At 39.9% G+C, this 23,976-nt stretch overlaps 1 protein-coding gene across 5 annotated transcripts in view; it reads right to left on the reverse strand.

Annotated features, from left to right (window-relative positions):
* Positions 1-2,528: 2,528 nt before the first annotated feature.
* Positions 2,529-23,976, reverse strand: part of KIF13A (kinesin family member 13A) — a 103,632-nt gene continuing 82,184 nt past the window's right edge. Inside the window, exons 21-40 of one of the 5 annotated variants that reach the window (XM_057365356.1) lie at positions 23,803-23,967; positions 23,070-23,243; positions 22,406-22,557; positions 22,159-22,291; positions 21,920-22,066; positions 20,923-20,961; positions 19,535-19,634; positions 19,320-19,446; positions 18,246-18,301; positions 17,047-17,171; positions 15,881-16,057; positions 15,389-15,481; positions 14,397-14,549; positions 13,905-13,982; positions 13,332-13,379; positions 12,758-12,866; positions 11,626-11,777; positions 10,976-11,059; positions 4,696-5,791; positions 2,529-3,823 (exon numbers count right to left, since the gene is read on the reverse strand). In XM_057365356.1, the coding sequence (XP_057221339.1) occupies positions 3,537-3,823; positions 4,696-5,791; positions 10,976-11,059; positions 11,626-11,777; positions 12,758-12,866; positions 13,332-13,379; positions 13,905-13,982; positions 14,397-14,549; positions 15,389-15,481; positions 15,881-16,057; positions 17,047-17,171; positions 18,246-18,301; positions 19,320-19,446; positions 19,535-19,634; positions 20,923-20,961; positions 21,920-22,066; positions 22,159-22,291; positions 22,406-22,557; positions 23,070-23,243; positions 23,803-23,967 (3,495 nt within the window). In that variant the 3' untranslated portion in view covers positions 2,529-3,536. Of the gene's footprint in view, positions 3,824-4,695; positions 5,792-10,975; positions 11,060-11,625; positions 11,778-12,754; positions 12,867-13,331; positions 13,380-13,904; positions 13,983-14,396; positions 14,550-15,388; positions 15,482-15,880; positions 16,058-17,046; positions 17,172-18,245; positions 18,302-19,319; positions 19,447-19,534; positions 19,635-20,922; positions 20,962-21,919; positions 22,067-22,158; positions 22,292-22,405; positions 22,558-23,069; positions 23,244-23,802; positions 23,968-23,976 lie in introns of all 5 variants that reach the window. The other 4 variants (XM_057365355.1, XM_057365357.1, XM_057365358.1 and 1 more) reach the window with 4 other exon arrangements.

Raw genomic sequence — 23,976 nt, forward strand, 5'->3', positions numbered from 1 at the left:
TGCAGGCACCCGCGGGTCGCTTCCCGCCGTTGCGCTGTCCCCGATTYGTGCCGGAGCGCGCACGTATTAGCTGGAATGGCACGCAAATAGGTCAGGAAAGCTGGGTGGCTTTCCAGCGTCATCCCTCTCTGCGTTCCACCCTCAAGCATTCGCGGTTTACGCGTTCACGGGTGAAAACTCCGCTGCACTGGCATAGCATACATTTTCCACCGGGATAGAGGTTTTTTGGGTTTGTGGTTTTTTTGTTTAATGAGAAAAGCTGTTTTTAGCATGTTTTACTGCAGAAATAAGGCAGCGCCTGCTTTCGTCAAGCCTCTTCCTCTCCACCCTYCCCCAACATCGGTCTATCGTTACAGTCCTTTTCAGGCAGAGATTTTGACACGTTTTTTCCCCTCCCTCTGGGTTCTGTAAATTCCCAGCTGAGCAGACCAAGACGCCCCCAAAGCTGGGAAAGGCTGGAAGCAAGTCCCACCGCGCTCTTCCGTGTCCGCCACCAGCCTGTCCAGCCGGGGGCAGCTCCTGTCCCCCACTCCTAGGGACACAAGAGCCGAGCGAGTTCACCTCAGGGCAGGGAGGGAACATCCAGAGGCTGCGGCCAGGGGCTGGCAGCCGGCCTTTCCCTCATGACACTGCTCCTTGGCACTTGGTATTGTTTACAGGGCACTCCGCCCTCTGCCTCCCGCTGCAARCTCGAAGGAAGCCTTTGGTGGGGAAACCTTGAGACAGAGAGCGGTGCCGACCAAAGCTTTGTGCTGGTGCTTGTTGGGCTGCGGCAGCTGTTCCCTGAACACTCCGTGTCTCCATAAAGGCATGCATGCTCGGAAAACCAGCRCATCATAAACTCAGAAAACCAGGTGAAGGCCGGCGTGATCTTASCGGGCATTACAAATACCCTGATGGTCACAATCCGGCAATTCTGTGTAAATTGCAGGAACAAGGAGGGATTGGCTCTGCATRWTRTTMWKYAKYATSATRGKWGKTKKTTKTTTTTTTTTTTWAATTGACATCTTGCTACAGACTGTAGACCATGGTTATTAGGCAGTGTATTTTAGCTGCTAGTTAATATTAAAAAGAAAAAAGAAACCATTTGCAGGTGCACTATCACCATGGTTTTCTTCCACTTTGATTCCAAAGTTCAAGACAGCAAATTCCTAGTTCTAGCATTGCTAACAAGAAAAAGAACTGTTTCTGTTTATGTACTATAATTTTGAGGAGCACATGAGCTTTCATTTTCACATTGCATCATTGCACTCATTAGATGTGGTCCTTCTAATTTCACCTCAACCCAGGGCAGGGCATGGAAAATTGTCAAAAGTATAGGTTTTAATAATAACAGAACTCACAATAACACAGGTGGTATGAAATGGGTAAAGGACAAGGGGTTAGCTTGCTTTGGTCTCTTCAGCACTGCCCACTCCAAGAGCACGATTATCCCAGAGTTTCTGAAGCAATCAATCATGCATTCTGTATTCTCAGAGGTCTGAAGTAATGGAGAACCCAGGTGATGCTGGCTGATGCCTGGTACAGAACTGAATCTTTGCCATAAGGAAATGGCCACASTGACTTGTAGAGGCCTGGACAAATGTGTAAGTGGATTTGCTAAAAKGTTTATAAATAGATTAAAGTGATATCTAAACTTAACTTCAAGACAGTGGAGTGTTTGTARAATACTGCCAGGTATCAACACCAATCATCTGTGCCTGATAAAATAATTCTGCACAAAATCTTTTTCTATTATGGCAATTTCCTCCAACAGCAATATCATTAATKCAGTGAGAGCAACTCCAGGTGGAGACCGGAAGTATGAACTGCTCTGCAGAGATACGCATTTCACCAAAAGCAATTCACACATAAGAATCCTGTCTTAGAAGAGACAAAACCCATGTCAAGGGCAARTGCAGTGCACGTCACAGCCCCTTCCTTTCACTGCCTCCTCCCAGCTGCCAACCATGCTACAGGCAGCTGAGGCCTTTACATACTTCTCTCTTGTCTGTCTTCCAGGAACTTGTCCCATCTCCCCTTGACCCACATGATGCTGTCATCAGGAGTTCCCTGGCTCCACTTTCTCTCCTGAGAGTGATGGGGAAAGCAGAAGGTGAGGAACGTGCATCTGCAGGGGCTGCTATTTCCTCCTCTGAGGCTCAGTAGTAAGATGGGTTAATACCATCCAGTCTTCCACTCCAACCAYACCGTCCTTCTTCAGCATTTTTACCAAGTCCTTTGCATCTGAACAGCACCAGCTAGAAACAGCTCCCTCTTTGAGCATGAAGCCTAATTGTACCAAACACAAGCAAAACATTTTTTTTTAAATCCCAGGTAAACAGTCTCTATTCTAACACACAATAGGTCTGCACCAATTAAATACAGTATAGCAGTATATAAATTACAGTTCTTTACAGTAAACAGTAAAATCCRCGAGTCCGCTTACTGTACACAACAATCAAAGAAAGAACAGCAGCTTTTCAGTAAGGCCCCAGGTATCTCAATCATTCACTTGCTAAGGAACAAAGAAAAGATACAGCAGGCCATTCACTTCACTAATTTTTTTACCATGTTGCTTTACAAATATCCAGAACCACTTGTACAGGCATCTACAGTATCTACACATGGAACAACCTTCTTAGGAATTCATGAGCACCAGACATAAATCCCTCCATCATTCCCATTATTAAAATAAACTTTACAGATTAAAATTACTTTAGCAGGTTCTATTTTATCTTGATAATAACCAGCAAGTAACAAGTGCAAAGTTTGCAGTTATGATCCATTTACTGCTTCTTTATTTCCCATTCCCCCCCARAAAACCCAGAACCCCCTAAAAACCCCAAATGTTGTCCTCCCACACCCTTGCAGTAATACTGTTTCTGCAGTCAAACTGCCTGGCTGGCTTATGCTAACACATGAAATGCCAGACTCATAGCTTCAGGCATCGTCAGTCATTCCAATCCAATGCCAAGTCAGCACAGTGGCAGGCCTCTAGGAAGACAAAACATGAAGCAGATGGATATTTCAGTGTGCTTAAACACAGAACATAAGGCTGCAYGGTGCCCAGTGACTGAATGAAACATGGCACCAAATTACCAGTTAAAACATTTAGAATAGAAAGATATAAACAGCAAATATGTCAGTCTAAAACAAGTTCTTTGGTAATTAAGAACAGCAAACCATAGCGGTTGGGTTATTTTTTTCCAAATACGGATTTACATCCTGGTTTTTCCTCAATAAAATATCTTTTGTTGTTTAAAATATATCTTCCAAGTTGTTGTGTAACAAATAGTCCAGTACCTCAGTTATCTACAGATCAGCTTTAACTGTGTTTTAGTGTGCAGCCACATCTGCCCACTGGCAGACAAACTATAGATACACATTCATATATATATAATATATATATTATTTATAAAAAAATTAGAKAATTAAGTCAAGGACTTCTAGAGAATACACATTCCATATGGACAGGTTAAAATGTACAATAGCTTCAAAAATCCATAAAGTTTTCTACACAGTGATGCGTGTAGTAAGTGCAAAAATACTGCAGTTTAGTTAATCCAAGATTTCCTGTTTTCCTGTTTCCTAGAAAAAGCAGAAGCTGCTGCATCTCCTGAATGGCAGAGGACATCTCCTCCTGTCTTGGGAGTGGCCGATGAGCCGTGAAGCACAGAACTCTTCCGTTTCTCTGAAGTGGAAGATGCCTGAGACCTGGAAGTGCTACTCAATTTCCTTGCAGGAGCTGGTGCTTTGCTGAGGCGCCCAGGGCGAACGAAAACACCRTGTCGTGGTTTGCAGTGGAAGTACTCTCTGCCTTTCACAATTCCATCGTGCTTCCCTTCAATGGAAAGAAATGCACAGGATTAAATGCTGGTACTGCCATTAGCACAAACAATYGAGGCGCTGAAGTGTGAATAGCTTTGGTTATATGTCAAATAGTCAAGATTGTTTCTGCTGAGTGACAAAGCCAGATGTTCACCGTTCGCTAGGAAGAACAAAACTTGTAAAGGAGGGCTTGAATTATGATCAAAAATATGATTTTCTAAAATATAGCTTTGTTAACTAACACTTTTAAAAGTCGAAGCATATGTTCATTTTGTAGAATAAACTTTCCTSAAAACCAATTGCTTGCAAAGCTTAAAATTTAGCAGCAGACAGTCTTCTGGCATAAGTGATATTACCTATTAAACTACTAAAAATATCTTTTTAAATTACCTTAGGTATTTCTACAAAAGTCTCTTAACACTTGCAGAGCACTGAYTTTTACTGACCCCTCCAAAGTGAAGTTAAAGAAAACCTGTACTCTGGAATTCATCTTTCCCTAGTGGAAAACAGCAATAAATCTCTAAAAGCCACTGACAGCAAATCTATCTGACAAGTGATGCACACTATTAGTACTGTTCATGGATGTGTGCACATTGATTTTTTAAAAATCTGACAATTTTAGGCTTTGCTTGTTTCTCTGATCTGCAAAAACAGATGGGTACCAACAGGGAACTACCACAACATGCAAAAGCAGKGTTTTCAGACAGTTAAAAATGGATCAGAGCATCCCCATAGCCAGGAAGATGAGAACTGGGTGTATCAGAYACCAAGCTTCATGAAACTGGAGGTACTTCCCAGGACTGAACAGCAAGGAATGGTTGCACTGTGGCTTTAAAAATAGGTCACAGTAGCTGCATAGATAACCCAGAAGACATTTTGTCTTACCCAGCTGAACATTGAGTTCAACTCCGACCCAGATTCCAGCTGAAAAATCCACTGTTCCAACGTATCTCACTGTGCCCATCTTATTACTTCCAACACAGACTTGCTCGCCCACGGCCACCCAGCTTGGCAAGACATGGGCTTGATCTGCAGAAGCACCTTCTTCACAATCAGAACTGTCCAAGTGGTCCTTCGTAATAAAATYGTCCACGGAAGCATCTGGATAAGTCTCAGGGTCTGAAGTGTCTCTCACCAGTCCAGAAGAGAAAGGACTTTCCACAGCATCCGCAATCCGGTCTCCTGCTGTTGCTGCAGAGCTCTGCTGGCCCGCGCACGTGCTCTGCCCCTTGCCAGGGCCTCGGGGGCACTCYGAGGTGCTCACTCCATTAGATGACAGAGGGGAACACGACTGTGGAGCTGTTGAATGGTCAAAATCCTTTCCATCTTCAACGCCCATGAACTCAGTAAAGGAGTGATCCTCCAGAATGTCCGTCGTGTGCTCAACCGTCACCTCACGTGGTGAAAATTCGATGGTGTTTTTGCCATCCAAGGAACTTAGAGCTGAGAGGGATCCAGCTCTGGGTAACTGCTGAGAGTCTCTGTCAGTGGCACTGAATGACAGTGSTACTTGCTCTGTTAAGGCACTGTTTTCTTTCAGTGGCAACACAGGTAACTTTTCTCTCACTAACTCTGTCTCCGACTCTCGACATTCCTTGTTCAAAGATCTTAAATCATGTGCAAGGGATAACCCTGAAGGATCAATAGAGTCCAGCTCCTTGGTGTGACCGGCTAGCTGGTCTGTGCTATCACTACAGGGAACAAGCATGTCAGACAGGGTGGCATTAGAGGCACTGTGGGAAAAGTAGCCACTAGTGATGCTGCTAGTGGTGGGGCTGCGGGACACCTCTTTCTCAAGAAGAACACGAGAGCTCATGAAGTCTGATTTAGAGGAAAACCACTCCCTGTTCTCCAGGCTAGCATTGTAAATACTGAAGTCAGCAAACTCCTCCGGTACATAAGGCCGGAAGTTTTGAAAACTTTGTGGACTTATCAGTTTCTTATTAATGGCCTCCAACTCACTGTCTTCCTCTTCTGAGTCCTGCAAATGAAGAGAGGAATTAGGATTAGGAACCTGTGACAGTGGGGTTTTCAAAATAAACTAATCATACTTGATTTTTTCCTTTCTGAGCATGGAGAAATATGTAAGTTTAATATTCTTTAACTGAAGAATGGAAGACTCCATTGAAAAGAGCTACTGGAAACATATCCTATCTACACTGAGCTATTCAATTTTTAGAAAATAAATTCTAAATAGTTCAGAAAATATAAAGCAATAAAAGGAAAGTTACATGGTTTCATCCACAAACGTTTTTCTGCCATGATTTAGACTAATTWAACCTACTCAATGTATTGTATAGAATTAATTCACCACCTAACAAGATAAACACAAATATGAATGGAAAAGGCCTTACAGAGTCTCTGCTACAATACAGATCATTAAAAACTTTGGGATTAYTAAAAACTTTGCACAATGGGATTTTCTATTAACCTGATATTAGTGAGGCTAAATAATTTTGCTTACCCCTGACTATCACACCTGAACAWATTCAGGGTGTTTGAAAATATAACCAAAAAGATGAAATATTACAGCAAATCTTCAAGGAAGCATTTCTATGCATACATGTATGTGTTTGGGAGAAAATAAGTGACACCAATCAACCAGGCAGAATTTGGAGGTGCCCCCCTGAATTTCCCCTTGGTGATCAGTGTGGATGCACCATGACCGGACCACAGATGTGGCACAGATCTGAAACTGAGGACATCAGTTCTGTAAAGATTTATCTGAGAAAGGCCCCAGCAACGTAGTAGGGCTGCTCCCCCAGGATAAAATAYTGCAGGCAGGACTCCACATGGATGCTTTTTAAAGCACTTCCTTTTATACATGTCTTCATTTATACGATTATATGTATATGTCTTCATTTATATGTATATATGAAGGTATAAACATATGTATATGTTCCTTTATCTGCACCACAGATTTCAAATACTAAGCAAGGCAGGTCCTGTGTGATATMTGAAGTAATTGGAATCTTTCAGACACCTGCTGTGAATAAACAATGTGAACGGAAAAGCAGAACAGTTAACCAGATGACCACGGAGTACCAACACATCAGGATAAACATCCTCTTGAAAATGTTTCCTACACTTCGTAATAGCCAAGATGGCTCAAATAACTTTGTATAACTAAACTTCAAATACTCAAACAGGAAACAGATTTGCTCGGTTTGCCCACATCAGAATAATCACAGAATTGTTTGGACTGGAAGGCACCTCTGGAGGTCAATTAGCCCARTCTCCCTCTGCTCAAGCCAGGTCACCCAGAACAGGCTGTCCAAGACCGTGTTCAGTTGGGTGGGTTTTGAGATCTCTATAACCTTCCTGCATAACTCATTTCAGTGTCTGATCCCCATCACAGTAGACAAAGTGTTTTCTTGTTCTATCTTGTTCAAATGGAATCTCATCTGTTTTGATTTGGCTCATGTCCTGTCACTGGACACTGCTGAGAAGAGTCTGCCTCACCCAATCCCATCAGATGTTTTTATACATTGGTAAGATGCCCCTCTGACTGGTCTCCTTAAGACTCAACAGCTCCAGCTATTCCAGCTTCTCCCTACCTGTCAGACAGCCCWCATCTATAACAAGGTCTCATTTCCATTCCTACCATGTTTATGTTCATAGCAAATATAATTCAGTATTACCCATGAGAATGGCCTCTTAAACTCACTCAAGATCTTCAGTAATATTACATTTTTGTTGGCCCAGCTATCAGTAYCTGAACAGGATGCTTCTACTTGTCTAAGTATATCTGACAAATTCAACCACATTTCAGATTATTAGTATTTGCTAAATTTAAAGGCTTAGCATCCTTTGCTTACTACTACTTCAGAGTTATTTCTGATACAGAATTTGGAAGAAGGCTTTAGTTTGCAATTATTTATTTCTCTGAAGAGGAGCAATAATGTTATGAAACATCATGTAAGACTACAAAGTATTATTCATACTATTGAAGATCTTGCTACTTACATCTGAAATCCACAGTTCCTTTAGAAGAAAAAAAAAATTAATACCCCCTTTATTGAGACTAAGAATATCCTTCCAARCACTAAAGCCTTATGCAAAGCATATCTTTTTGCATATTGCAGGATACCAGTTGCTCATCCCTGAGGGATGTTTTCTCAATCATTCTGCTTAYTTCTTCCCTTTTGCCCTATTTATTTGTGCAAAACTAAGTTTTTTTTCTATGCAGACCCTTTACAGTTTGGAGGTGGGGGTTAAACGTTAAAAATGAAGGAAGTTAGCTAGCTAAATAGCCCCTTGAGATCAAAAATAATTTTTGTAAGAGAGTTCTTTGTATATCCTTTGAAACTTGTAAGGTTCTTCATTTGACCAAAAAAAAAAAAAAAATCTTAGCACACATGTAGTAGTCCCTGTTCAGAACCAGACTAATAAGAGGCTGTAACTGACAAATGGCTCTACAAACACACAGATATTGGTGACTTGATTAGGAAATGTCAAAYAAGTACCCTCATTATCAGTCATGTGCTATTTCAGAGTTATCTGTCATCATAGGTATAAAAGCTAAGGTACAGAGAACCAATCTTCTTACTAGGACTTCGGCTATGAAGAATGCTGCAAATAGGTGATGAGACACCACCTTGAGACAGACAAAAGATGCCCCTGGTGGGGACAAGACATATTTCCTTTCAGAGCTCCTGTTAAGCTTCCTGGTTGGGAAATTCCAGAARCAAAGCRATTTYAAGATTCTTCAAATTTCTGTGGATGTAAGATGTCAGGAAAAAAAAAGGAGGTACCTTGTACAGCTCAGGCTATTTGTATAAATAAAGATAAAAATCATTGAAAAACTGGTAAAGAAAYTTCAGCTACTTCCCTGGGATGTAACAATGACTGTAATGAAAAGTGGATTTAAGAACTGGTAACAGAAAAAACATAACAGCAAGAACTAAGGAGATGACCATACATCAAGTTCTAACAGTAAAGCAGCAAAATAAGCGAGAGCACAGAGCACCTTCCCTACACCTGCTTTGTAGCAAAGATACTGTGTCATTAAAACTTAAAGCATCCGAGCTTTCAAATCCCTAAATTACACCCTTCAAGTAACTTCAACAAGTTAGTTCCYATTTTACTAATTTAAAAACCAGTAATACTTATTCAGTGGTTGCACCACTGGTGCTTCAATTTCTACTGCCTGCTAGGAGGCTTAGCTAAACCCCCCTTAGACATGTTAATTACTGGCAGTATTTAAATACACTTAAGATGAAAACATTGAATCTGACCTTAACATAAGCTACTGTACTCCCATATTACATAGAACATGCCCCTATACCATGCTTTTTTGATGTAGTTGCAATATCAAACACATGTAAGTACTCATTGAAATTTCAGGCTGAATGCTCTATTTCAGTCCAACTGAATAAAAATATTTTTTGTTAATTGCTTTTTTTCCCCTCCCTCCTTTGACAGATGTATTTTGGATATTGCAATACTCCAGCTTAGTTAAAATATAAGACTCACTGTAGCTCTAAAAAAAATGGGGTAGCTTGGGAAGCCTGGACCCAACAAAGACTTCTTTCCTAAAGACAAAATACCCCAGAAGGATCCTTTGGYAAGCACAGCACCATAGGCTGGCAGGGCTATGCAAAGGAGCCGTGTCAACCTCCTGCCCACTAGTGGCTGCTACTCCTTGCCTGTCTCCCCAGGACCCACTGAAGAGTCTGAAAGGTCATCAGAGGACTAGACCCAAATGAAATGTAACTCCATRGTAGTCAAGCCATCAGCTGGATGGATCAGTTCACTTGATCTGACTCCCTAGGCATCCAAACAAAAAGCGGTGTTGATAAAAAGGGAGAAATCAGTAGGAGCAAGCAGCTGAGAACTGAAGGAACAGCGCTTTCCATGGTCCTGCTGGCCACAGCAGGTTTACTATGTTCAGTGAGTTAATTCCCTTCCTGCTGGAAAAGCCTGGTGGCAGGATGTTGCCCTTTTCAAGCTCTCAAAGCTTCTGCATATCTGTGGAAAGCAGCACAGGCAAGTGCCTGGGTTAATTCAGGGCATGCATGGGATGAGACTTTGTTTTCACTCAAGGGATTTAAACTGCCCTAAGTTGCTATGGAAAGTTTTGTAACAGTTTATTTTCCAAGGGATGTTTTTTCAACCCACTAGAAGATTTTTTCTTCCAAATACCTTCGTGCTGTTTGTATCAGTGACTCAGTGCGAGTCAGCACGTCAGCTACCTTATGGAAAATTAACATAATCAGGAATGAAACAGCTGCCATCYAAACCCAGCAGCAAAGCTTCAAATATATACACCAGAACAGTTGGGATACTTTGGTCGAACAACCCTATAAAATAGCATTAGAAATTCAGAACAAGTTTTTTAATGGCTTGGCTGGATAATGATAGGAATGAAAGTAACGGTTGAACAGGAAGAATCCATTACTAGCATTTTGTGGAAAAGTGGCCTATAACACTTACAGGAAATAGTTTGAAGGTTCTGAATTTTAAATCTAAAGCTCTCATTAAAGTGATTATTTGCAGCCATGTTCCACAGCCTCAAAACCAAAACCATCAAACAGCAAAAATCACGGTACACTTTTTGTTGAAGCAGCAGTGAGAAAAGGATTTAGCAGGTAAAGATTAAAATAAAAGCCCTCCACCTCAATTTCCACCTGAATTATGATGAAGACAGGCTGCAGGTTAATTAAGAGCGGCAATCTTATTTTAGTCTTATTATTTCGATGTCAGGCAATTATAAGCTTTTATAGTGTACCCACACCTAAATGCATGGTTACTTACACCAAATGGGATCATTCCATTTACTCTGGGGTATAGTCACAAAATCTAGGTAACATACAAGGTAAATTAGAGTGACAACAGCATGGCTCACTAACCCATCCTTTACTTGACCATTTGTGCCCTGTAAATACTACAGCCTCCCCTCTCCCCCCAGCCCACAAGACAAATTACATATAAACATTAAAACCCAAAACAAAAACAAAACACAAAGCCCCAGTGGAGTTAGTCCCAATGACAGAGGGCATTTGCAAGCCAGGCAAGCAGCTGTTATAACCTACAATCAGTCACAAGTGGTTATATCCACCTCACAACTACTTTTTTCCTGCTGCAGCAGCGTGACTGCCTCAAGCCCACCACCAAGTGGCCCTGAGCCCACCACCAGGCCTCAAGAAACTGGTACAAAACTTACAATCTTCTCCTCAGGCATGCTGGTGGCACTGCTTCCTGCAGGCACAGCACAGCCAGCACAGCGCACCTGAGATGGAGGCAAGCTCTGCAAAGGTTGAGACACACAACACATGACACAAACCACAGYTCTGGCCATGGTGCTAAATGGATGCCAGGTTAGAAAGGCGTGAAGATGTGATTAAAGTAAAACACCCATGCTGGCCAAACAGACATCAAAATTCAGGTTAATAGATAGGGAAACTCATGCACTCCTCCCAGAAACTGAGGGTGAAGAATAAAGGCCAGTATTATAACCACCCCAGAATACTGTTTCATGGAATTGTATTTGATCTATGAAAAAAACCACACCCACATCTTACTGGAGAATAAAAAAAAAAAAAAAGGTAGATAACTGTTACTTTAAAATAGAAGCATCCTGTAAAGGATAATACTTACCAAGAAGTAAAAAAAACTCAGAAAACAAAAGCCCAAAATCCACAAACGTAGTATTTGCGTAAAAAACAAACAGCAAAAGTCCACCACATATAAAGAGTAGCCTGAATAATTTTACCAGAGAATTACAAAATCCTGTTGCAGCAGATGCAAATCATTTGTCAAGTACACAAAATCACTCCATCTCCTTTAAAAAAGCAGATGGTTTTAAAAGATTACCTCTTGACTAAGCAGAGGTCGGCTTTCAAGTGGGGTCTTCCTTTTATGTTCCTCTTTTACTGGCATTAAGGGCTTGAAAAACTTTGGTGGCTGGGGAGAAAATGCTTTAAAAGGGCTGGCCATTAAAGCATGGGAATTCTCTGCTACAACACCTAGGTAAAAAAGCAAAAATAGTGTATTTCAGTTCTTCATAACCTGACTACAAGAGCATATTTCAAAATAACTGACGGTTAAACCATGCGTTTGGCAAGTTGCTGGCTACAGAAAAGAAGTCACTATTTTATTATTTAGGATTGGCCTTAGCATTGAAATAATGCAGAGCTCAGTGAGATCCTCTGAGAAGTATGGAAACRGAAGGAAAACAGAAAACAGGAGTATCTGCCCCCTCCATCCTGAGGCTCCAACATTTCTGTTTTTCACCTTGGTCATAAAAACGGTGGGAAGTGTCCTTGAAACTGGAACTCGCAAGCTCTTTGCTTCCTCTGCCTCACCTGACCTCTGCCCACAACACTGCAAATCTGCCCTGTAGCCAGGCCGGCGTGCTGCACAGCCAGGATAATCAAAAAGGGAATTGTAAGCAAGGAAGCAATGAATAAACCCTCAGTCCSACTTTATTGCAGCAGTATTTCTACMYRCACTGCCTGGTCRAGAAGAGCTTGTTACAATGTGACCTGAAGGAAACAAGGCACCCTTGACACACCAACATGGAGGCACAGCAAATATCCACATATCATATAAAGAACCTAGGGACACTTCCCACTTTWAAAAAAAAAATCTTCATTTTCAAATTCATAAAGTAACAGTAGCTGMTTTTTGTTCTTTTGTATGTGTGTGGTTTTTCGTTTTGTTTTGGGTGGGGGTTTTCTTTTTTTCTGTCTACAGTTTTGATTTCTATTTGTAGCACGTTCTTCTGCCTCCTCTTGGTTTTTTGGATACCATCAACTTTACACCCTTTCCTGGATGTCTTATGCATTTCTCCCTTTCTCGCCTATTTCCAGTTTATATTTAGCTCCTAAAGTAGAAGCTGCATAACGCATTTAGTAGGAAAAGAGCACAGAGAATTTAATTTTCRGTTGCATGCAGTAGATAAAAATCCACCAGCACTGCCACTCCATATATGAAGCCTCACCACTGCCTTCTTTGCTCTTGCGAGGTGACTCCCTGGGTAAAGTACCATAGCATGACACGTCTTGATAAYTGGAACAACAGTCAGATATGTCTAGGTGACTTTCAGACCAACCCTAAAAAACAAAACCCACATAAATCTGCAATGCTGATGYAGGAAAGAATAATAAGTAAATTCAGGTGTTTCTTTTTAAAAGTCAACCAAACCCCACAAACGAAAGGCATTTCAACTTACTGACTTCAGACAATTYTCCTGTTGCACACAAATTGACTGTTTAAAAGCTAATTAGCTTTTCAGTAAAGCATTTAAAGTTTTGCTCAAACTTTCCCTTTCCTTAATACCAGTTTATACAACTGTAACATGGAAAGCAGAAAAGGACTATAAGGTTTAATTCAAAATAATATGTAATTTGTGCAGCATTTTGAAGATATATTATGTAAATCAACTGCTTTAAATACCATTGAAGGAAAATACTATTTCTRTTTTCCTTTTCTTTTTTTCTAAGTTCTCAAACACATCTTGCTTCTGGTGGTGTGGGAAATCTGGGAAATGTGAGCCATTTATTGCTAYGTTTCCATACCTTGTCATCTTCATCGCAAGCAGAAAGATCCAGTCGGCTACAGGACACCTACGGAACACCAACAGAGTGACAAAATGCCTACCTTTTATTTATAAAATATGATGTCTTGAGGAAACACTGTGATCATTTAGCTCTAATAACTTTTCTGCTCTGTCTTTTCAAACCAGATTATGTACAAAGATATCTACATTTCTGCTGTGTGAGTGCATGAGAGAACACATAAAATGCATGCAAAATGAAAACTACCCCTTATATTATGAAAAAATTTAAAAGTACTTGGAGATAAAAGAATTCTGAATCAGGGCAGTTGTCATCCTAAACTACTTCCAAAATACATATTATTATAAGAGGAGAAGAGTTTCAACCAGCCCTTCCACTTCCCTGTAAGCTTTGTTATCTCCTAGGATGGAGAGTTTTGGAGAGGGGTTTCCCTTCATGCCCGCTTTCCTGCAGGCTGGTTAATCTCAGCACAGAGCAATCACTGCCATATCTCACTGTGTGAGCWTTACACAGCACACAGAGAGCAGCCCCTGCCCCCCAGAGCTAATGCACCACGTGAGGGAGGGTCCTTACGTTGTGCACRTTTGGAGTGCTGATGCTCCTGCGGATGTTCCTGGCTTTGGTGGAGAGAGCCTCTTTGACGGTGACTGCCTGTGGAAAGAGAACAACCCACTAACAAYGATGCCACAGTCTCCTCAGGAAAAGTGAGCAAGCAGGAGAGGGACCTTTTTCAGTGTGCCTAACAGGGATTCCATTTACAAATCTTAATTTGCACACACAACCACCAAAGGTTCTATCTGAAATTCATTMTTTAGCCTTTGCTTGCTCAGGTTCTGAGTACTCAGCTCTGAGTACACCATTGCCAGCTTTAGCTCCTACATCCACCATCAATGGAAATTTGTATTTTCATGGAGGTAACTTAGTCTTATATTTATCTGTCCAATGATCTCTAAAAAAAAAACCCAACTGAAAAAAAAAGCAACACAGTATTTAAAAAAGTTCAATCATCTCTTCTTGAATTTTCATCATCCAGTACAAAGGGTGCAAGAAATGCCTTTTCCTTGCCTGTCTCAGTCGTTCAAGGCTCAAAATGTTCTCCACTTGCAGCACACCACGAGTGTATTTCTCAATGTAGGTTTCACCATCAGATGTGCCCTCATTCTCACTYCTTGCGGCCATCAGCGCTAAGGTCTCACGATCCTCAATTTCTTCTGTAGCCTAAGGTACAAGTTACACCACTGAAGGTTTCAAAAAGTAAAGCCAATTGTTTTTAATGTCTTGATTCGCTTTTTTAGACCAATTCAASCCAGAAATTCATTTCAATTGGTATCTAAAACTTAATCAGTAAACCTAATTACAGTCARTGATGCAGGGCTTTTCAATGGAGTTGCAAATGATGCTGAAGAGATCAAGCTTAGGAGAAGTTTTGAGCATTTGCTGTAGTAAATGCAATTCTAGAAAAAATACATATATAAACTGAAATTGTGTATTTTAAGGCTCAACTAATGACATCTTCCTAGGCAAGAAAATGGAATATCCTTCCCAAATCTTAAAATATGCTGCGATTTCCCTAGATTTTGAAATGTAAGTAYTGCAACAAAGTGACAATTACATGGTGACAAGACTATGTTTTCATTTATCCAGTTTGTTTACCTTTTAAAATAAATCTTATAGTATATTTACAACTTGTACAAGCTTTTTATATAAAAACCAATTTATATTCCCGTGAACTCAGCTTCCCAGCTATTCTGTTTTCACAGACGCGAACAYTCCTCTGAGTATCCTCTATATTTTCCCTGTAGACATTAATGGGCTTTCAAAAATAACTCTGCTACAAAAATTCACTTAAACACAGTAGAAGAGAAAATAGGATCCCCACGGTTTCCAACTGTTCAAAGATAAACACCATCTCACCACTGAACTTCAGTAAAGGCACTTTGGCAAGATGCCTCATATCAGCAAGGTAGGACATTTACTTTCTAATCAGTATCACCCACTGCTCTAGGTCAATTCTGTTGGTTTCTGTGAATTTCTCAGAGAAGTATGGTATAATTTACCTTTGGTATATTGGATACTATTTCATAGGTCACTCCACAGGCATAATATATGTTTTTCAAGGATATTCTCCTTTTCAGGCTCTGGGTAAAACTCTAGAAAGAAAAWAATTTTTAGCTTCTGTTTTGATAATTATTATTTTTATGACATCCTAAGAAATAAAAAGGTACAATGCAAAATCTGATTACAAAGGCAATCAGAACCATAATTTACAAATTTACTTTTTTTAGCATTTATGGTATTTTAAGCACTCTTTACAGAACTGTGCTCACTATACCACACTACTAAGTTCAGTCAATTGAAAAATGGACAGTTCAAAGAAATATACTAATAAACAGCTTCACTGCAACCTATAAAAACCTAGTTTTCATTTGTCTCTCCCAAGAACTGGGGAGACCAGACTTAGAAAATGAAGCAAGCAGATAAGAAAACATATTCATTAAATCAAGAATATGAAACAAAACAAGAAATAAAGGAATATATAAACTTATTACCTGCTTGTTATARATGTTGGCTGCAATCCTTTTGCGTAATACCAGTTCCATTGCAGCAGGATGACTGAGCTGCACAGTAGTCTTCACTATTAAGTAAATTCTCTCATTTTGAGGAGTTACCCTATTCAGGTGCACTGAATCATGGACAGAAGAATCCCAGGCAGCAGTGGCTGAAACCTATGCAGAAGAATTAAGTGGAGGAAGGAAAGGAAAATAGTAGATTCTGTTATTGTAACAACAGGTATCATTTGCATGATTTACTATGGAGTAAAACACTTCCTTAATGAGAGAAAAATCAGCATTATTGAACCAAGTGGGGTCAAACCTCTTTTTTACAGCAAGGAATTTATCAGAAGAGGCAAAAAAGAGGTGTTAAAATACTGGAGAAAACAATCATGACTGCAATCCCTGCATGTGCACACCCTGCCCCAAAAGGAAGTCTTCACATGGCTCGAGAYAGATAGGAAAGCAGAAGCAAGACTAGATGAAGGCATACAAGTCCTATTGCTACTTTATTAAAAGCCTATTAATGTCAATGCAAAATCTTCCATCTCTCTTGGATTAGGTTATAATCCAGCCCASATACAATAAACCTGCACCCATTCTGTAGAACTTTTTAATCCTTCCTTCTGCCTCCTCCCCAACTTTGGTGTCCCCTTTATTCTGGAAACGTTCTCTTAAACAATGGCCTGAYAGGCACAGAACATGGAAGGAGTCACTTAAGAAATTCCAAAATGGATTCAGAACCATTAATTTCCAACAATTCCCAATTGTGCACTGCAGATGAAAGAATTTATATTTAAATATTAAGCTTTGCCTGGTGTGCACAATAAACCAAGTAGTTTTATCTGAAGAATTAAGAGCAAGAGGAATGATGAAGGGGTGAGGAAAGCAGTGAGGAAAAGGGATTTTGAGCCAGGCAGTTGAATTATCATTTTGCCAAGAGCCAAGACTTGTCATCTCTGAATTAAGGCAGAAGAGCTAACTTAAATTCTTAAATTCTAAATAAACAAAATAAAGGCAGCACTAGATACAGTACTTGCAAGACAAAAAGGTAATAATAATTTTTTAATAATGATTAAAACACATAAGTAGGAAATAAAACATAAGAACAAAGCATTAACACCAGCTGCTGTTGTCAAGGAGGTGGCTTGCTAACAATTTACCTCATCATCACTATGTTTTATGATCGGCAGATAAAAGAATGGGCTCCCGTGCTCCTTTGGGAGTATTGAGTTGACTCCTGATGCATGGGGACCTATAAGTTGTTCATTGGCACTGAGGTCATCAGCTAAATGAAACAAAAGTGAAAAGAATGAAATAGCTTTAAACCAAAAGCTACAAATATATAGAGGCAAAGTTGTAGTTGTAATACATGCCTACCCATATTTCATAATACACTTAATCCTACCTAATCTTATTACTGTGCAGCATTTTGAAATGATTTCAGAATACAAAAGAAATTGAAAATACTTCTGGCTACACTAGGCTTTTAGCTAAACAAAGAAACAAAAGGTGTGCAATGATACAATCAACCTGTTTAAATATCCTATTTGATCTTTTGTCTGCTGATCTGTACTGATAGCAGAAAAAAAMCCCAAAAACATTTGTTGTGAGCACAGATGAAGGAAGAGGGTAYCTCACTTTCCAAAGGCATCTGCTAAAGCACGTATTAATACATTGCCTATATAAATATGCGTAGYAGCCCATTGCAGTGCTGGATGTGATACAGCCTGTGGATCTTCCTCAGCTCTATGTTCAGCTTTATACTTAGACTTGCATCTTAAACAGTCCTTAAATGTGAAGCTACCTCTAGTCTSTTGTTACTTACACAGTGTGTCTGTGTATTAAGAATATACATGAATGTCCTTTTCACATGTAAAACTAAGTACCTTTGAAGGGAAAACACTCACACTCTCCAAAAAGTGTTCATTATAATCCTAACACAGCCTTCATTAAATGATCWGTTTAAGAAGAATCTACAGATACATCAGTGGAAGGAGCATTGGGAGAATCCCCATAAGTGCTTTAATGACATGGATTTGTAAATCAAAACGCTTACAGGAATTCCTCATCTGCTGTTTGATGATTTGCTTTCTTAYGCTGCTTTCTCTTGCACAGCCTATCACTCTACTCCTATGTTCCCTGAYTTTTATCTTTATTCAAAAACAGTTGCGCTTTCTTATGCCAACATACAGAACCAGAAGAAAAAGCACTTTACAGGCCCTATCAGACAGTGTCATTGCCAAGACTTGTTGGATTTCTTACACCTTTCAAGTTTATTCTTCCATTTAACAATTTATTGACGCAAACTAATCCCCCATTTCCCCTTCCACAAATTTCTTAATTTGCTGTTACAACATACCATTCAAATCAAGGAAGAGAACAGGTATATGTGTTTCCATTCCTGCAGGTGGAATCCTGAAACAAAACAAACTGTTGGCAACAAAGAAGGCAGATTCATATCTCAGCTGATTTGGGCAAACAGATCTCCGTGCAATATTCATTAACTGCAGCCAATGGCTAGAGCTGTCAGCATTTTCATGGCTACTCTGAATGTGTGTCACAGACAGCATTTTGTTTACCTACACACAGAGCTAAWTGGAGAGCTTTGCCAAAACTCAGTTCGCACCACACAGCACATGGCAGCTGCTGTGAGGATCAGAGTTTGAAACTTCCTGTTCAGTTCCTTATGAAGTTCACTGGTTGTAGTCATCTCATATATAAAGGTCAGCAACCCTTCAAACAACTGGATTTAACTACTGGGGAGGCATAGTCTTTAAATCCATAAACAAACTTTTAGCTGCATGACCACAGCACACTTCAGGATAAGGGTGAAAACTGTGAGAAAAGAGTATTGCTATATTATTCCCAAATAGTATTGGAGACATCAGTGTACACTTGATTTGAGGAGTATTTCTTGCCCATACTTTCCCAGACCTAACGTTATATTCCTCATTTTTGCATGTCAGCTCCAAAGACCTTAGCTAAAACACAGACTTATATAATACTGAAGAGAAATATATTACAAATGCAGATGAAACAGCGAAYGCATCCTTTGAAATCAGAGTTTCTTCCCTCTCCACCCCTTATCAATGAAATTATCATGTGTTTTACCATTCATCTTTGAACCACTGCTTTTCTGAAAGGAACCAAACTACCAGTAAGAATTGTATAAAGTTGCAAACTACTATATTATATTCAAAAGTGATTTTCAAACCTTGAAAGCTATTTCAAAGCTACTCTATGTAATAGCTAAGCAAATCTTTCTCACATTCAGAATAGCACCTGACCTTCTCAGCCTTCTGCCCAGCTGACWGCAGTTTGTAGTATTACAGGAAAGCACAGGGAGTTCTAAAACATCCTTAGATTTGTACCTTGCAGTGTGCAAARTTTATGTACAAAAAGCTGACGACTCCAGTGGCTTTTCTGAACATACCAGTTTGCAGGGGCACCGGGAATTCCGCTGCCTGGTGCCGGAACAAACACTGCATTCCTCTCTTCCGTCAGCCCTACCCACTGTTCCACCAGCCGGGCTTCTCGCTCTATATCATCCTCAGATTTTTCTGCAGTGGAAGAGTTAGGATTATATGAGACACACTTTCTGTGGTATAGGGTATGAAGTACTTATGATAGAGATTTCAAGCTGCAAACCTTGTTTGTTGCTGATCTTTTGGATCTGCTCATCTAAGTATTCTCTGCGTTTTATTAATGCATCAGACCACCTTTCTCGGACACAGTTTAAATCTTCTTCCTAACATGGAAATAGAGAAGAGAGTCACTAGGCTATGTGGGTAAGAGTAAAGGGCAGTGAATTTTGTGGTATTTTAATCAGAATTTATGTTAAATGGCTTGCATGATGCAGAAAACTTYCCCCGAACAACATGCACACTGATTAAGTACCTCATCACCCATGAATGGAAGTTTACTTGCTTTCAAGTCTCAGATTCCAACAAGAGAAAAGAAAATGTGGCTGCCTCTGCTACTGAACAGATTACACACCATGGGCTAATTACTCCCAGAAGTGGCAATCAAACTTTTGAATTACATATGGAAGAGGAAAACCCAGTATCATCAGTTGATCATAAATTCTCCTGAAGATTAGACAGGTCAGTACACCCTCAAACCTGCACAAAATTCCATTGCTAGCAGCTGCTACCAGTGCAATTAAAGGGTTTCTCATGCAAACAAAACCCATCATGCAATCATGCTTTGTGGTATCACAGAAAATCTGGTTGGTTCTTCTCTGTGATATATCAGGAAGCGCATAAACAGCCCGCAAGAAGTTAGTACCTTAAATTATATTTTTGAGATTGCTATGAAACTTAACACATCTTCTTAAAGGATGTCAGCATTCTCACCTAACTGGTTTTACTTCTGCAAGACTGCCTATTAGAAGAAAATCTTCTATGGGGAAATCTGAAATTTATTTTATTTTGGCGGGGGGGGGGGAATATTTCTTCTTCTGCTCTGTCACCTTTTAAAATTAGTCTTCTATTATATTGTAAATTGCAACTTATCACACAGAGAAACASGCTCAAGGTTGGGTTTTGTACAGATAAAAAATGCTTCACTGAAGCTTCTGTATCTACCCTCCATCCACATCTTCCACACTCTATCACTCAAGCATTTCAGAATACTGCACAACTTTAAAGGTTATGATATTTTTTTAGAAAACAAAATATTCTGTGCTGCATAATTTGCCTGGAAAAGATGCCTGCAGCTGGTGGTTCTTTTCCCCGTGATATTATTCACCGGAAACTGCTTTCATTCTAAATTAAAGTTTCAAAGCTTTCTATTTTATAGCAATTCATGTAGCCAGTTAGGAGAGCTGACTGCAGAGTACTAGAGAAGAGAGGACACTGTAAGAGTATAAAGTCATGAGGTAAACTGAAATAGCAGTGTTTTATAGCCCAGGTAGCCTCTAAAATGCACAGCACATGTGTATTTCAAAGCCACTTTTGCTTGTTCATTTGAGAGTTGYTGGCCATTAGCATTAGCTGTGCCCCATGCCGCAGGATTGACAGCAACAGCAGCAATACCTGGTAACTATCCATATCACCACCATCATCCTCCTCCTTCTGGTAGGAGAAAATACATTTTGTAAAACACAAACACCCATGCATTTTGCTCAACAGAAATTCACAGAAATATCCCAAACCATGAAAACAAACATTTCTGTCACAAACTTGTAAAATATTAAAATCACAACACTCAAATAACCAGTCTTATTAATAAGTAGAAAGATTTCTTTTTTTTCATTGCGGACTGTAGCAGCCAGGCCATGATTTGAATATTAGTGAATGGTTTTATTTAAAAAAAAAATAATTAAAGCCCCCATAGAATCCAGTGGCAGAAAGAGGACTGAGTAAGCAGATCACTACTCTCAAGTCCTACAATTTCATCTATAACCAAGGCTAGAATTACTTGTGSAACTGAATGCAAATCTTCTGACAAAAGACACCATGCTTCCCTGGGTGATCCATTCCACTTGCTCTTTGCCACCACTGTTAAAATCATGCTTTATTTCCAATACGAATTTGTCCAGTATCAGCTGAAATAATTTATGCTTCTTAAGGATTCCCTTGGCTATGTAGAATAGCCCTGTCACACTGAGTGATGTCTGTTTTTTCAAATAACAACTTGGTGCTTTCTGAAAAGCTAAAGAGTACATTTTCTCTACTACATTTTCTCTACTAAATTTCTTTTTTTTCTGCTTTTCCCCTCCTCAATTTTCACCATCCCTAGAAGGGAGGGAAACTAATAGCACTAGGAATCTAGTATTAATCAGGCTCTACACACAAATGTAAAAACAATTTCCATATTCCTTCTGTCCTACCACACTCAGTACTTTATCAGTCATAAACTGATTTATAAGCAAAAAAAGAAGCAAGTTCAGCACCACATGCTCATGTATTAACCTCAAACACATGTAAAACTGCAAATCATGTACCAGTGTGCTAAGGTCCCTTTTGGAAACATGTTAGGGTGGGTCTAGAACAGCAGTACAGCACTAAATTCAGAAATTAACTGCCTTACCTGGTAGCTGTCCAAGCCCCTTTGCAGTTTGGTTGATCTGGCAGTCACCCCACCTACAGAGACTGAAAGAATTGCTTCTACCATGAGAGGCAACATTCCTGAATGCTGCACGGGTTTCACCGTCACCTGAACTCTGCGAGAATGACCCTGAGCAAGAAATTGAGAGGAAGAGAGAAACTAAGAATGAAATTCAAAAATCAATTTAAGCATGAATAAGGTGGCAAGGAAAAGATGCGTACCTGCCTAAGCTGGAAAATTCCCCCCGTGTTTACATCTTTTGCCTGATGGAGTTCAACTGCAGTGTATTCTCCCATCTCATTCAACTCTTGTATGGAAATCCACATTTCTATTCTTCGAGTTACTTCATTCCACCTGAAAAGACATCCCCATAAAAGCTCAGGGTTGCCTCAAAGTATTTTGTGTACCACAGGTATCAGAAAACTTACAGAAAGTCAGTGGAAGCATTCATTTGTAATTTATTTCTACCTGTCTCTCAGTGTCCTAGTTTTTGCATGAAGAGAATCAACTTCCCAAACAGAGCTGCCATTGCCAGCACATCTGTGACCCCACACCTCAATAGCAAGAGCTCCTTCTGAAATGAACTCCAGAAACTCCTCTGTGACATTCACCACATAGTCCTGGCAATGAGAAAAAGAAAACACATTCAATCATACTAAAAATTTGCATCTTCTCAATTAGATTGTAAGAACACACCAAACAACTGCCTGCCTGCCTGATAAAACCACATAGTGTGCATCACAAAGCTCGACTCTGGACAAGAAAGTTGTAAAACCTCATCATCTCAGCAATTCATGCTTCTGCATACTGTATTTCATACTTTGAAAATTTCCATTAAAGTGCTATCACAGCTCCAATGATTTCTTTTAAACAACTGAGCTTACCCAACAAATACATGATCAGTTGTCATTATAGAAACTATAACTTTCTCCATGCATTGAACATGAATTTAAAAGACGACTAATTAGAAGATCTTTTCCTTTTGCTGCATTTTGAAGCAAAGGTTATTAGTTACATGACTTGATTCCCTCTTCTTTTTTGATTCCCCATCAAAACAAGGTTGAGACTCTGAACAGTTTCTCTCAAACATATGATCCTCCTGGTGACACTGTTTCATATTAAAAGTACTTACCTTACAGTGAGAGAAGGTCACTGTAAAATGAGCATCTTTGCTCTGAGGTGAAGGCACATCTGGATCTACCACTGGTGCTGCTACTGTCGACTCACATTGATCCCAAAATGTGTATTGACAAAAGACAAAGTTAGAGAGATTCGGTGGCAGTCCGGTTGCTTCTTTTATTTTTACCTGATGAGACAAAAAAGATGTTGTCACAAATATGATTGCTTCTTCTTCAACAGCAAATTAAAGACCAACAGCCAAGAAGAATTTTTAAAGAACATAAATGTCCCAGTTTAAGAGATCTTATTTTGCCTATGCAGAAATGCAGACGTAAGGACCTCACCCATGTACAGGTTTCCTTTGAAGAAGCTGATAAGCTCAAGTGGAAGATAAAATGCTTCATCACAGAAGAAATTAAATCCACATATCATCCACAGATAACTACATTAGGTGATGAAACTAYAGGAGGTAGCTACAGGAAAAAATKGTTTCCYTTTCTGTGTCAGCAAAGGATAGTCYTTAYAACACCACTATYTRTGATACAAACGTGCATCTGCTAGAAACTAACACAAATTAGATCAGCCACTGGCAACCACTGACTRGCCTACCCTGAGCTGGAAYAAGAGAAGTCCTTTCAGAGACTTTTCAGCACGCAATTGTCCACATAACTTAGTACTTTACATCAGACTGACTACACAGTTACAAACTCCTGAAACCGTAAACTTCATCAGGTGTTCRCACTCACCCTGCAGGAGAGCTTTTTTGCTCGGTGAATGATTTCTCCATTGTTATCCATGACTTCCAGACTGCCGCTCTCACTGGAGTTCTCAGACGAGTCATCTCCTTCTGCCACACATTCTGGGACAGAGCCAGTGACGCGCATGACTTCGACATGCAGCCTCCCTGCAACCTGGAGGCG

The sequence above is a fragment of the Malurus melanocephalus genome, unplaced genomic scaffold, assembly GCF_030028575.1.
Source record: "Malurus melanocephalus ecotype Western Australia unplaced genomic scaffold, MMel_1.1 scaffold_51, whole genome shotgun sequence".
Lineage (NCBI taxonomy): Eukaryota > Metazoa > Chordata > Aves > Passeriformes > Maluridae > Malurus > Malurus melanocephalus.